The sequence below is a fragment of the Chrysochloris asiatica genome, unplaced genomic scaffold (genome assembly GCF_000296735.1).
Source record: "Chrysochloris asiatica unplaced genomic scaffold, ChrAsi1.0 scaffold00014, whole genome shotgun sequence".
Taxonomy (NCBI): Eukaryota; Metazoa; Chordata; class Mammalia; order Afrosoricida; family Chrysochloridae; genus Chrysochloris; species Chrysochloris asiatica.
In genome coordinates, this window is record NW_006408532.1 from 519,314 (window position 1) to 534,445 (window position 15,132).

General features: G+C 36.4%; 1 protein-coding gene and 1 pseudogene across 1 annotated transcript in view; both read right to left on the reverse strand.

Moving 5' to 3' along the window:
- The window catches only part of STRBP (spermatid perinuclear RNA binding protein), an 88,516-nt gene that overhangs the window by 18,587 nt on the left and 54,797 nt on the right, over positions 1-15,132 (reverse strand). The window contains exons 10-11 of the mRNA XM_006834743.1: positions 2,450-2,542; positions 1,452-1,651 (exon numbers count right to left, since the gene is read on the reverse strand). Of these exons, the coding sequence (XP_006834806.1) occupies positions 1,452-1,651; positions 2,450-2,542 (293 nt within the window). The remainder of the gene's footprint in view (positions 1-1,451; positions 1,652-2,449; positions 2,543-15,132) is intronic.
- Positions 2,823-3,354, reverse strand: LOC102810663 (annotated as a pseudogene).

Here is a 15,132-nt window from a genome sequence, read left to right on the forward strand (position 1 = left end):
CACAGCATCAGAGATAACTTTACAAGATATCTCTGATATCCTTTTTAATGAAGACCTATCCAAGGAGAAGAGTCCTGGTGTAGCTATTGAAGATAATGCGTGGACTGCCAAGTCACGTTGAACTGCAAAGGTTGGAGGTTCAAAGCTACCAGCCACTCCTCAGGAATCCCACATATGGTTGCTGTGGATAGGAACTCACTCAACAGCACTTAACAACAACAGTAATCCAAGGAAATATCTTTACATCAAAACAACTGTGATTCTGATAACTGTCTTCCTATGACAATGAATTACAAGCTTTTTGTGTGAGTTACTATAGAGCTTAGGTTTCAATTTGTGACTCATTCGCAGCACACTTTATAACTAAGCTGCAATTAAACTTTAAGCCTTATTTCTGAATTCACTTTCCCTCTTATTCTTGGCTTCCTTTTTCTGCCTCATTTTTAACTTATATTGTTTCATCACACTTTAGGGATCCACTCTGGTATACATTTTAGAAAATAAATCATACGTGAATATTTTTATATCTTAGCTGTTTTTACTTTTTCACATTATTCTTATCACACATATATTCACTTTTTTATTTCCTGCCTGTCTCCCCACCCTGAGCAACAGAATGCAAACTCCATGAGGGTACGGATATTATTTTGTTCGCTGCTGTATCTCCAGCATCTAGTATAGATCTAGTATACTATAGTAAGTAATTAAGCTTGCAAAAAATGGAATGATCATAAAAACAGAATATTATAGTTCTGCCACATAATTACACAACAGAACTTCACTAAGTAAACACTGATCCTCAGTTAACATTTTGCCTTAGTCTGAATGAGATCATATACTTATAGAGAGATTCCACTATGTGGGAGCATTCTATATGTCAACAAACAAGAATGACTGGTCCAATCCTGAACACTTCTTCTATGGAAATACTTTGAAATATAGACAATACACTATACACAAAAGATAATGATTAAATTTATTTACAATAGAAAAAAATAGTAAAATATACAACAAAGAGAAATACTTAAATACTTTAACAATATATTCACAACATGCTTTTTATGTAGAAATTTAAAATTTATGGAAATTTTAAACGTGGAAAAACACTGGCGATGTGAAAAGAAAAAAGAAGGTTATTTAAAAGGTCACATTTACACTGTGAATCCAACACTTAGAAAAAATCAACAAGACACAAAAAGACTGGCATTAACCAATGTATCCGAGATGTACTGAGACAGTTATTATTTCTCTACTCTCATCTACACTTTGCAAGTTTGGAATAATCAACATATTATTTTACAACAACAAAAAGCAATTTTTTGATCCAGAGGCAACAAAAGTTTACATTATCATTAAATCTTGAAATTTGTTGTTCACTTCATACAGGAAAATAAGCATTTTATTTGCAACATAAATAACAAAACAATATTAAGATAGATAAAATTCTTTACCTTCACTGCTACGTGAAGTTTTGCTGTTTTCTTGGATGGTCCTGAGGCTTCATATGTTGTGCCATCCACATCCACAGACATTGTGAAAACAGGGGCATGAACAGGACCAGACTGAGATAAGAGCTTGTACTGAAGGCCAGGCCTGATCTGATTTAGCCTCATTAGTGCATTCATAAGGTCTATTGCTTTACTGTCCAGAACTGTTAAAGAAAAAGGAACTGGATCAGAAATAAAGTGGAAAAATCATTGTGCTCTAATTTGCAAATTTTTAAGTATCTAGTTGTTGTTGTTGTTATTTAGTGTTGTCGAGTCGATGCTGACCCACAGTGACCCTGTACAGGGTTTCTGAAGCTGTAAATCTTTACAGGAACAGATTGCCTCATCTTTCTCCGGTGGAACAGCTGGTAGTTTCGAACTACTGACCTTAAGGTTTGCAGCTCGATTCGTAACCACTACGCTACCAGAGCTCCTTAAGTATCTAGTAGTCAGTATAAATTTACCTGGCTTTAAAAAAGCAAGAGTTGCAAAAGGCACATAAAAATTCATTTCACTTCATAAGTAATTCTGAAATTACTTCAAAAGTTAATATACTAACATCTTTTGTAGAAAACAACCTGCATTTCTTTACATTTTTAAATTGTTAGCAATATATCTTAGGAGTCCTGGTGCAGCGCTGTAGAATAAGCACTAGACCACAGGTCAGCAGTTCAAACTCACCAGCTACTCCTTGGAAACCCTATACAAGGTTCTCTATGGGTCAGAACTGACTCAACGCCACTTAACAACAACAATAATGTATCTTAAGCAATGAAGCATAAAGACAGAGAAGAAAGTCATACCTGTCAACTTTTCAGATAAGATTTATTCTTAAAATTCCAATTCAAATCTACATTCTTCATTTTTTAACCTTTATTTTCTATATGAGACTATAAATCCTTTCTAGCTGATATTTATTATAGCTCAAAAGAAAATTCAGTAAGAATAAAGCAATTACATACTTTTCCTTAAATTACGTTTCATTTTCTTGTTGGGATCTTTATCATCCCCTAATCCATCCTCAAATGGCCTCTTTAGAGCTGAAGACCCAGCACCTGAAAAAAAGAGTCACTACAGTCAAAACAATGCTTTTACTTACTCTACCAAATATATCTACCACGTTCAGGTACGAAAATCTTAAGAATCACAAGGACTACACAACTTTTTCACTGATCAAAAGTAAATTATCAGATTTATTATCTTGTAATTGCAAACATTTAAAAAGGAAATCTTCTGTAAACAATTCAGTATCATCTTGAAATTATTTAGTATTGGTGGGGGGGGGGGTTGAGGAGGACTCCACTGCTTTTATTGAAGGTCCCTGGTGATATACATTTACTTTTTCTTCTCTATGTCCTGCTCTGTGACCTCCTTGGTGGCCCTCTTTGCCCAGAGGCTGAAGAGCTGGTTGGGGGTATGGGCCATGCAGAGACTGGCAAATGCCTTGAAGTGCTTTTTCTTCATGTATGATGGACTTTCTCCTTTTTGTAGACATTCCAGATGGGCATTACTGGTCTGGTCAGCTCAAGGGCCAATTTGAGATCTTTAGCAGAGCTGTCTCCCTTCTTGGAGGCAGAGGGTTTCTGGGGGAATAGGATGAGCTTGGAACATACTCCTTCAGTCAGCCTGGAGGGAATCAGTGGATTTGTTCCTCCTACTGGGGTCCAGAGAGATTCCGATGGTCTGCGCCACCTTATTGTGGATGCCAGCCACCCTCAGTTCTTCCAAGCTGATGCCCCTGCCTCTCCAGACTTTGCTGTGATACCACAGAGTGAGATACCAGCACAATGGGCTGGATGGGTCCGGATGCAGGACCCAGAGCAATGCAGTGGGCTTTGGCTTGTTGAGCCTTGTGTCTGCAGCTCATTCTTGCTGTCTATGTCTTCAGCTCTTCCTTGTCAGCTGAACTACTTGGTCATGTGCCAGAGTCAGTTCTTATGGAAGTGAGACTTCAGGACCATGCCATTCTAGCTGGGTGCCATGGCTGGCTATGGCATTGCTCAAAGCTCATGGGAAAGAAAGTGGCTGTGCAAAGCCAGTATTATCCCCTTTTGATAAATATTTCTTTTTACATTTATTCATATGTCGCATACAAATACCTATGTGCATGTTGACACCTGTATACACATGAACAGAAAAATAGCTGGAAAAATACATAACAAAATGTTATAAGCAGTTATCTCCGGTAGGATTTATTTTTATATCTTTTCAACTATTTCTATAATTTAACATTTATTAAATGTTTATACTTTAAAAGTTCACATGTTAAATCATGTGCTTTTAGAAATCTAATTATCAAAGCTACAAATTATCATCCTATCTGTCTAGTCAATACTATTCAAGATTTTATTTACAGTTCACTTCTTCCATGAAGCTCAGTGTTTTTCTAATACATCAACTTTTTAAGAGTTTCTATGGTATCAGATAAACAAAAGTACCACATGTACTTTTGTATCACTACCTATTTCACATATAGTTCTTATGTGTCCTGAGAGCTCTCTGAAGGTCAAAGATATTTTCTATTCATCTTGTGTATCAATCATAAAACTGAGAAATAACATACTGGGTATTGAACAAAAACTACCAGAACTGGTATCACTCCATTTCCTTTAGAAAGCAACTATCTAATAAGACTATCACTCATAAGGCAGGAGCTATGCTTTGAACTTAATCAGAAGAAAAAAAAAGTTCAAGAACCTAAGTAACTTCAAAGAACTCTGTACCTTCATTGATACATTTGCAGAACATCCCTAACAAAAGTTGGTGAGCAACCTCAAGAATGATAGCAGACCCTCTACAATAAGATGGTGGTGGTGGTGATGTGCCTTGGAGTCAGGATCCACAGCGACCCTGTACAGGGTTTCTGAGGCTGTAAATCTTTACAGGAGCAGAAAGCCTCATCTTTCTCCCACAGAGCAGCTGGTAGTTTCGAACTGCTGACCTTGTGGTTTGCAGCCCAATTCGTAACCACACACACACACACACACACACACAATAAGATAGGAGAGACCAAATGAAACAGACACAGAAGAAAATCCAGGAGCCCTGCTTTAACTTCAGAGGAAAGGTTAGAAAAGTGGACTGAGTGGTTGCTGGGAGGAGAACTAAGCAGGATGGCAAGAGAGAGAGGCTAACTGGTGAACAACTGGCCAAACATGAAGTGACCATCCTAAACTTCTGTGAGTAATTTTAAGAGACAGAAGGTGGCCTGGCAGAGCAGATTCACACCAGCTACAAGAATGGTGGGATTAAAAAAAGAAAGGAAAAAAAAGAAAGGTGGGATTTCTTCTTTTTCCCAATACTCCTCTGTTCACCAGAGGTGTGACCGACTCCCACGCTCATCCACCTCCAGTGCAGACCATGTTCTCTGGGAATTCTGAGCCACGTGGTTGTCAGTAATACCAATGTAAAGCTTTGGTGCCTAGATTCAGGGGGTCTCAGCTCCATACCTACAAAACCCACAGAGCCACCAGACCAACATTAGGCTAGTAGAGACCCTCATAACCAGCCACCCTGTCCCAGCTCCATCAATGACCTCCATGAACCACTTCTAGACTGAGTGTCTTGAATATAGATAACACCTAGAACCACAGAACTCCATCTAGGGCCAGGAAATCTGTTGTCAAATCTCTCCTTGGTAGGCAGGAGCTCCCCAGAGTTTTCTCCTCTCTGGGTTCACCAGCTGCATTGTTTTTTTGTTTTGGCTTAATTTTTTTTTCCTTTGTTTTATTGTTCTTGTTTATTTTTTCTTCTCTTTATAAATTCCCATGAATTTTATCCTTTATATCTCTGCTTGTTTTTTTTTATTTTCTTGTGCTTCTCATTCCTTCTTTGTTTTTCCTTTTGATTTTTCCTTACAACTCTCTACTCTTTGTCTTTTCATTTTCCCTCTCCCTATGTTTTCTAAGTGTTTTTGTTTTCTTCCTTTTATTTTTTATAGCTCCATTTTCCTGTCTCTCTTTTTGGCTATTATATATATTTTTTCTGGTGGGTGTATTTGAGCATGTGCACATGCTTCCATTCTCAAACTACAGCCACAGTTGGGGAGAGGCTGAGAACACGTCAACATACAATCATCAATTAAATACAAATATAACAACATGACAATGTACAAGAGACAACAGACAATTGTAGCTCACATGAAGACACAAGAGAGAATGGGCTTAAACAAATGAACAAGATGCAGAACCAGAAAAAATTTTTGAGGAAGAAAAAGTGATGAATTCAAAAGAATGATATTTTAGGTACCTTTAAAGAATGGAAAACAAGTAGAACACAGAAAAACTTCAGAAGAATTAAAAAAAAAAAAAAATATATATATATATATACATATATACATATACAGGAAGTAACAACAACACAGATACAAAAGTCTGAAACAATATAAAACCTGCAATTAGAAATAGATAAGATTAATACTAAGAATTCAGAAATGGACAATACATTCAAAGGGCATAGGAATAGAGTTAAAGCAATGGAAGTCCAAATTAATGAGCTTGAAGATAAAGTCTCTCAATTTTAGTATACTACAAGATCAGAAATAAAAGAATGAAAAAACCCAAAGCCGTAGAGTCAAGTGGGATACCATGAAGAGGAATAACTTACAGTGATTGGAATTCCATAAAAGTATGAGACAAGAAGAAAGCATACATGAAGTTGAACAAACCCCAAACAGGACAGATCCCAAAAGGAAATCACCAAGACATACTATAATCAAACTTTCCAAAACCAAAGATAAAGAAAGAATCCTGAGAGCAGCTTAGGAAAAACGAAAAGTCAAATACAAAGGAGAAATAATTTATGATTAAGCTTTGATTTCTGAGTAGATATCATGCAGGCAAGAAAGAAAAAAAATTGCCAACCAAGAATAATTTATCGGCAAAGCTATCCCTCAAATATGCTGGTGAAATTACAGTATTTCCAGAAAGACAAAAATTAAAGGAGTTTTTAATAACCAGACCAATTTCACAAAAAAATACTAAAGAGTGTCCTTTGGACTGAGAACCAAGAATAGGCTAACAAACATGTTCCTTGTTAAGAAGAATCTTCCATTCCGATAGGAATTGTGAGCAACTGCATCCATAAGCAAAAGTCCAGTTCATCACATTGCAGCAACTGACACTTGCTCACGGTATCCAACATCTTTACCTTCATCTGGTTAGGTTCTGGTGAGCTCAAGATTAACATACATGAAAATACCACCCAGAACTCAAATCCAGATACAGAAATATTTAAAGTAAAACAAACCTAAAGACTGAAAATAGGAAACCAAAGATATCAATTTATAATGAAGACAACTACAACAAAGCAAAAAAAGAGAAAACAGAATAAATACAGAACTTCCAAATAGTGAAGAAGTAGCTTTTTAAAAATGTTTTATTGTGAATTATGTGGTAGTTTACATGGGAGAACATTAGCTTTACATTCATCCTATCGTGCATCATTTCATTGCCATGGTTATAATGAAGAAATAGTTTTACATGGGGGGAAAAATAATAAATTAGATGGTAACCTCAAAGAAAATTCATACACCTTCACACCAAAATAAGTAAGATTTAGTAAATATTAACACAATAGAAATGAAATGAAAAGAAAACCTATAAACAAAATGAATCAGCATAGAAAATTATGTGGAACAAGGAAACCAGTAGCACCACACACACACACACACACACACACACACACACACACACCATGCAAAGAAAAATGACAGGAATCCATTCATACCTGTTGATAATTACACTGATATAAATAGATTAAATGTACCAATCAAGGCACAATGAGTGGCAGAACTGATAAACGGTTTTCTTAAAGGATCCTTCTTTATGCTGTCTACAAGAGACACTTCAAAATGACAGAGATAGCCTAAATACCCATCAACAGAAGAATGGTTAAACAAACTTTGGTACATATACACAATGGAATATTATGCAACGTTGAAAATTAATGATAAATCTGTGAAACACCTTACAACATGGATGATCCTGAAGGACATTATGCTGAATGAAATTAGTCAATCACAAAAGGATAAATATTGTATGACACCACTGTTGTAAAATGTTAGAAAAGGCTTCCTTGATAATAAAAACATTCTATGATGAATAAGAACATAAAAGAATTGATGCATTTGGGTTATGGAGTTGGAGGAGAATATTATAAGTACCAGGGACTACCAAAAGAACAAAACAAATCTGAGCTGGAAGAAATACAGCCAGAGTGCTCCTTGGAGGCCAGAATGGCCAAACTTCATCTCTCATACTTTGGATATATTATTATGAGAGACCAGTCACTGGAAAAGGATATCATGTTTGGTAAAGTGGAGGGTCAGAGAAAAACAGGAAGACCCCCAACGATGGGATCAGGCGTAGCAATGATTGTGAGGTTGGCCCAGAACCAGGCAAAGTTTCATTCTGTTGTACATAAGGTGGCTATGGGTTGGTCCCGAATAGATGGCACCTAACAACAACAACAACATGATTTTTACAGGAAAAAGAAGGGGAAATTATTCATAGGCTAGAGGGTAGACGCTGTGGGTTAATGTGCTGGACTGCAAAGACGTCTGAACTGCAGGGTCGACAGTTCAAGCTCACCAGCTGCTCCTTGGAAACCCTATACAGGGTCACTTTGGGTCAGGAACTGACTCAACAGCACTTAACAACAACAAAGAGGGTAGACACATGTTAGCATGGGTGATGGGGCAGGTAATATACAAAAAGAGGGAGGTATGCAGAGGAAAGATGAAGGTATCAAGAGACACAGGGAGGAATGGAGGAATACAGCAAAGTATATGATTTGTTGAATGTAAAACTGATTATCTGCTCTTAAACCTTCACTCAATTCACAATGAAATGTTTTTTGAAAAACAACAACAAAATATTATTGGTGGGTCTTCCCTAATGGAATGTTATACTCAAGAGATTTATGCCATAATATTTCCAGATACTTCTAGAGAAAGCTTGTAATAACACTGAGATTAACTACATATTCTTTGATCATCAAGATTTATTGTCCCTTGGGGTAAACACTGCCTTCAGCGCTTGCTTGAGTCAATACTTACCACTTAGGTCAATCAATCTTGATGTTCTCTTCAACAAAAGGCAATAGCTACTTAGTACTGTATTTCATTTACATTGTAAAAACTTCTGAGAATGCCAGTCTCCCAGAATAAAGTCTTTAAAAAATAAAGTTAAAAAGGAACAATATGTATTCAATCACCCTCCTACTCATTACGCTACATTAGAAAAAGCTTCCTGATTGCTTGGAATCACAAACTGGCTTAAACCAACAAATCCTTTCTTTAAATCCTCCAATTAAAAATAAAGAGCTCTACAGATTAACCCTGAAAAAGGGGTATAAAGTCACCATAATAGTAATCGTGGAAAAAATCCTAGTCATAATAGTGACGGCTTAGTTTTCAACCTATTCAATATCTAATATTGAGAAGCAATCATTCCTGAAAAAAAAAAAATTAGGTAACATTTGAGTGTTTACCTATATATCTGAAACTGTCCTTAGTTAAGTACCATTAAGTCTATTCCAACTCATGAGCTTTATATATATATATATATATATTCACTCATTTAACCCTCACAAGCCTTCTATGAAGTCAGAACTTTTATAAATTTACTCATCAACAAATACTAAGTGAGCATGTACTATATGCAAGTACTGGTGTGGTGCTGTAGCATAAGCATTGGACTGCTAACCACAAGGTTGGTGGTTCAAACCCACCAGCCACTTCTTGGAAACCCCTATACAGGGTCGCTATGAGTCAGAACTGACTCGATAGCACTTAAAAACAACAACACTTTCAAGACAATTTTTAGGTACTGGGTATAAACAGGAAATAAAGTAATGTCCCTGTTTTTGAAGAGCTTGTGCTATATATAATCCACAATGCCATTACCATCAAGTTGATGCATATTCAAACTCTTATTATAAGACATGGTAGAACTTCTCATTAGAGTTTCTGTGATTGTCAATCTTTATGTGTGCAGACAGCCTCATCTTTCTCCTAGAGCTGTTGGTGGGTTTTAACCAATGACCACGCAGCTAATAGCCCAACACTGTGCTAATAGTTGTAGGAACTCAATACAGCATGTCAGATGGTAGGGAATACAATGGAGAAAATACAATGGAGAAAAATTATAAGACTTGAGGAGGAGAGATATTCCTATTTTATATTGATGAGGTGATCCTTTAACAAAGAACTGAAGAAACTAATAAGAGTGAACTATTCATCAGTTCCAGCCACCACATTTTGTTGTAGTTAAGTAGGGGAGAGTTAATTAAATGTTTGATTTTTAAATTTAAGTCTAATTTTTAAGTTGATAATTTTGTATGGCTTATAATGATATTATAAATTTTGACAGAAAAAAAAGGTTCTGCACCCCAAATCTATTGAAACACAGAAAATAAAAACTACAAAGGTTTTAAGACATGATCATGTAAGAAACAGCATTAAGGTTTGAGTGACTGGAGTGGTAATAAGTGAGGAGAAGCAGATCTTATTGTTAAGTATCATCAAGATGGTTCCAACTCATAGTGACTCTGTATAGGGTTTCTAAAGAGCAGATGGTGGGTTTGAACTGCCTGCCGATCTAGTGGTTCAAACCTACTTATCCTACAGTGCCACACTAGGAATTCTCAAACTTAACTGTCATTAACTTACTAGAGGAACTTTTACAAAATATCAAGGGTCTACTTCCAATGGGATAAAGCAAATCAGAAAAAACCTTCTTGATGAGAACAATTATAAATGCTGAACAAAACGTAAAGTAATGATCTGTTTCTAGAAATACAGAATTGGTGGTGGTGGTGTGCCGTGGAGTCGGTTCCAACTCATAGCGGCCCTACATAGGGTTTCCGAAGCTATAAATCTTTACAAGCACAGAAAGTCTCATCTTTCTCCTGCGGAATGGCTGGTAGTTTCAAACTGTTGACCTTGAGGTTAGCAGTCCAACTCATAACCACTACGCTACCAGAGCTCCTTAGATACAAAGAATTACAGAGTCAAAATTTAGAAGCTGCAAAGGACACCATATTCAACAGGCATAACATAGTCTAAAAGACAAGGTCCTACACATTCTACTTGGAGTCCTGGTATGGCACTGTGGGATAATGCACTGGACCGAAAGGTCAGTATGAACCACAAGGTCGATGGTTCAAACTCACCAGCCATCCTCAGAAACACTATACAGGGTTGCTACATGTCAGAATCTACTTGAAGGTACTTAACAACAGCAGTACATCCTATTTGGGTAATGATCGGAAACTTAAAAGTTCATAAGCGGATCATCTGAGGTACAACTAGGTGCAACCAGATAGGAAGAAAGAAAAGTAATGTAAACTAAGATGCTTGGAAACAATAGCCCAATGCACTAATGGACTACATGAACTTTAGACTCCAAAACTCTGAGACCTGAAGAACTAGATAGTTGGCAGCTACTACTGCCAACTTCTCTGAAATGGACTACATTAGAAGATCCTGGATCAAGAGGAAGAAAATGATGAACAAAACTCAAAATCATAAAAAATATCAGACTTACTGGTCATACAGAAACTGGTAGAACCCTTGATATTATAATGGCCCTTGGTCACCCTTCAGATCTGGAACTGTACCCACCTTTATGGCTCAATTTTCAGTCAAGCAACAGCCAGGTATATAAAGGGAAACAACAACAGTAGTGAGGTATACACACTATAGAATGCTCAACCATTCCAGACCCAAAGGGGAGCATTTACCGAAGGATAAAATTCAAAGGGGATGGGAAAAGAGCGTGTAATGGAAGCACAGGGAGGAAGAAAAGTTGTGTGACATTTAGGGAATTGCAATCTTTGAAATGCAATGAAGCATCTCCATTGGGGGCCACATCTTTCTCTAGGTGCATCTTGCAAGTTCAGAGGTGGACCCTGAAAACTAAGCAGAGCACTTTTCTCAGGCTTCGAAGTCTTGAAGAGTCCAAAACTGAAGTTCAAGGGCAACCCTGTACTCTGGGTAGGATCTCTAAAGTACTATACAGTAAAAAGTAAGATTGAGTCAGGAATACTGTAGACCTCCTTAAGGACTCCAAACCACAAATTTCAAATCATTTTAATCCTTGACTGCACTAAAGTGATCAACTATTGCCTGTTCCACTAGTTATCTCCCAGAAGGAAATACTAATCCTCCATGGAAAAAAATAACATTACTTCTGGATTTAACTTCTCTACAATATTTCATTTAAACTTTCCAGCACTCATAATAACTAGGCACATTAGAAGACAAGACATTGTTATCAAAACCAAGATGTTTTGTTATCAAACAGTGGGCAAAAGGAAGCCAGATGATACAGCTTTTAAAATCAAGCTTTATTTAAAAGAATAATCACAATGTCCAAAAAGCATTAAAGAATAATTTTAGAAGAAAGTATAAACTAAAAAAGAAGCAAATGGAAATACTAGAAATGCAAACTATAAAGATGGGTAAACCTACAGATGGAAGTAGACAAATCAGTAAGACAGGTATTAACACATCTCTCGCAATAATTAATAAAACTGACAAAAAATTAGCGTAGTATAAGATTTGAACAGCACAATGAACAAATGTGACATGTTAAGTAAAAAAGTTTCTAACCAACAACTGCAGAATATACACACTTCTCAAAAGTATGAATCATTTTTAAAAACTGACAATGTGCTGGGCTATAAAGTAAATCTAAGCAAATATCAAAGGAAAGAAATCATATAAAGTATTGTTGTTAGATCATGTTGAATACGTGAGAATCAAAAATAAGTAAATAAAAAAATTATGATTTTTCTTCAAATTAAGCAATGACATCTAAATGACCCTGGGGCAAAGAAATGACAACACATATTATGGATCAAAGAACGGACAACAAATACTAATGTCAAAAATGTGTAATGCATATAAATTCTGTGTTCAAAGGGAAATATACAGACTTAATAATAAATGATAAAGTAAGATGTCAACAATCTTTTCATTCATCTTGAATAGTTTAAAAAAAAAACAGCCAATTAAACTCTTCAAGAGAACTAAGGAAAAACTAAGAAGAAGAACAGATATTAATGAAACAGAATACATCTAATTCACAAAAACCTCTTTTGCAATTAGTCACAAAAATTAGTGCATGATTGTTTACAGCAGCTTTATTTGCAATAATCAAAAACTTGAAACAAAATGCTTACAAATGATTCAATGGTAGTTCATTCGAACCATGGAATACTACAAAGTAATAAAACTAAATGAACTATTGACATGCAATAAATTGGATGGATCTCAAGGGCACTATACTATGTAGAAAAAAAAAAAAAAAAAAAGCTCAAAGTCACATACTGTATAATTTCATTTATGGATTGAGTGATACTATAAAGGGGTTACACGAGGGAGATGTTTGTGGTGATTTAATAGGTTTATATTTTGTTTATGGTGATGGTTATGCCAATCTACAAACTTGATAAAAAGGCATAAAAGTTAAACACCATTTTCTGGTTTTGATTTATACTCTAGTTACATAGAGTCCTGGTGTGGCATAGAAGGATAACCACAGGACTGCTAACCACAAGGTCAGTAGTTCAAACCCATCAGCCACTCCTTGAAAACCCTATATATTATCACTGTTGGTCAGAACTAACTCTATGGCACTTAACAACAACAACTAGATACGTAGCAGTAATATCTGGGAGAAAGTGAGTGGTGGTTACAGACTAAGAATCTTTCCGTACTGTTGTTGTTAAGTGCCATTGGGTCAGTTCTGACTTATAGAGACCCTGTATAGGGTTTCCAAGGAGCAGCTGGTGGGTTTGAGCTACTGACCATGAGTTCAAACCAACCTGGTGCTCCAGTGCATTAACCTAACATGCCACGCACCAAGACTTCATAAATCAAAGTATACAGAGTTTTAAAAAGAATTGCTGCTTTTCTGGTAACATAGTGCACAGGCACACTTAAGACGTGAATTTGGATTTTAGATACCTTACACATGAGACATGCCTTAGATATTTTTATGGAGATACTGAGGAGGCCTTTGGATATTTGTGTCACTGAGCTCAAGGGGTAGTCCAGGCTGAAAATACAAATTTGTTACCTTCAGAGTATTGTTGTTAAGTGTCACTGAGTCACTTCTGACTCATAGTGACCCTGTACAGGATTTCTCAGGGGCAGATGGTGGGTCTGAATCACCGACCTTGTAGTTCCTAGTCCAATGCTTATCCTACAGTGCCACACCAGGAACTCATTGTTAAGTGCCACTGAGTTGGTTCCAACTCACAGAGACCCTTTTTAGGGTTTTTGAGTAGCAGCTGCAGAGTTTGAACTGCTCGCTGACCTTGCAGTAGAAACCAACCTTATGGTAGAGTGCTTATCCTATAGCACCACACCAGAACGCCTAAATCTTTGTGGGAGTAGAAAACAGTCATCTTTCTTCAGTGGAAGAGCTGGTGGGTTTGAGCCGCTTAACCTTGAAGGTATTTAAAGACAAAAGGCTAGATGTTATCCCCTAACGAGTACAGAGTACATGTAGATTAAGATGTCTAAGTAGTGAGCCCTGAGATACTTTAGAGGTCAAGAAGATGAGGAACAAACACAACTAAAGAGACGAGTGGAGCTAGAAAAACTAAGAGAAAGTGATGACCTGGAAGGCAATGGGGAAAAAATTAATTTTAGTCAGAAAGAATGTCTAACAATACCAAAAGTTGTGGATACAGTACAATAGGAACTATCATATACTGCTGGTATATGTTCAACTTACTAGGTGACAGACTGACTTAAAGCAATTTCTGCAATGTGTCCCTCTTACGAGTTGTAAGAATGCTCATAGCAGCATTGTCACAAGCTGTACAAAATTGTATATGTTCTTCAAAAACAGGAAAGCTAAATTGCAGCATATCCATGATAGATACAATACAGCTATTAAAATAAACAATACCTATATGTAGCAATACGAATAAATCCCAAATAATGCTGGACAGAAAGGAAACTGTCACAAAACAGTTCAGTTCAATGCAATTCGATTTCTATAAAGTTCCACACAAAATCCAATTACAGTAGTACCTTGGTTCCAGGACACCATCCCCCATCCCCCCCAATAAATCTTCATCCAACACGTCCCATATAACTACAAGGTCAGAGATTCAAATTCACCAGCCACTCCTTGGAAACAGAACCAACTCCAAGGCACTTAACAACAGCAATATGAACAACATATAAAATGGCATAGTATTTGCATATAACCCACATACATAGTCCTATACACTTTAAATTATCTCTAAATTTCTTATCTGTAAATAACACTTCTGAACCTTTGAAGAATTGATTTCATCACTTAATTGCTACCCCCACACCAAATATTTTTGATTCAAGGTTGATTGAATACATGAATGTGGAACCAGCAGATAAGGAGGACCAATTTTAAATTGTTTAGGTGGAAAAAAAATTATAAAAATAGAAAATGGTAGCTTATTAGGGCAAGGAGGTAATGGGAAGGGATAAATGTGCATGGCTTCTGAGAGGCTGATAAAGTTCTGTTTATAACCAGGGGGGTGATTATACATATTTTAAATAATTATTTTTAAAGTATTTTTATATACAATATAAAACAAATGTAGGAGAAAATGTCAAATGCTGCTGAAAAGATGACAAAGATGG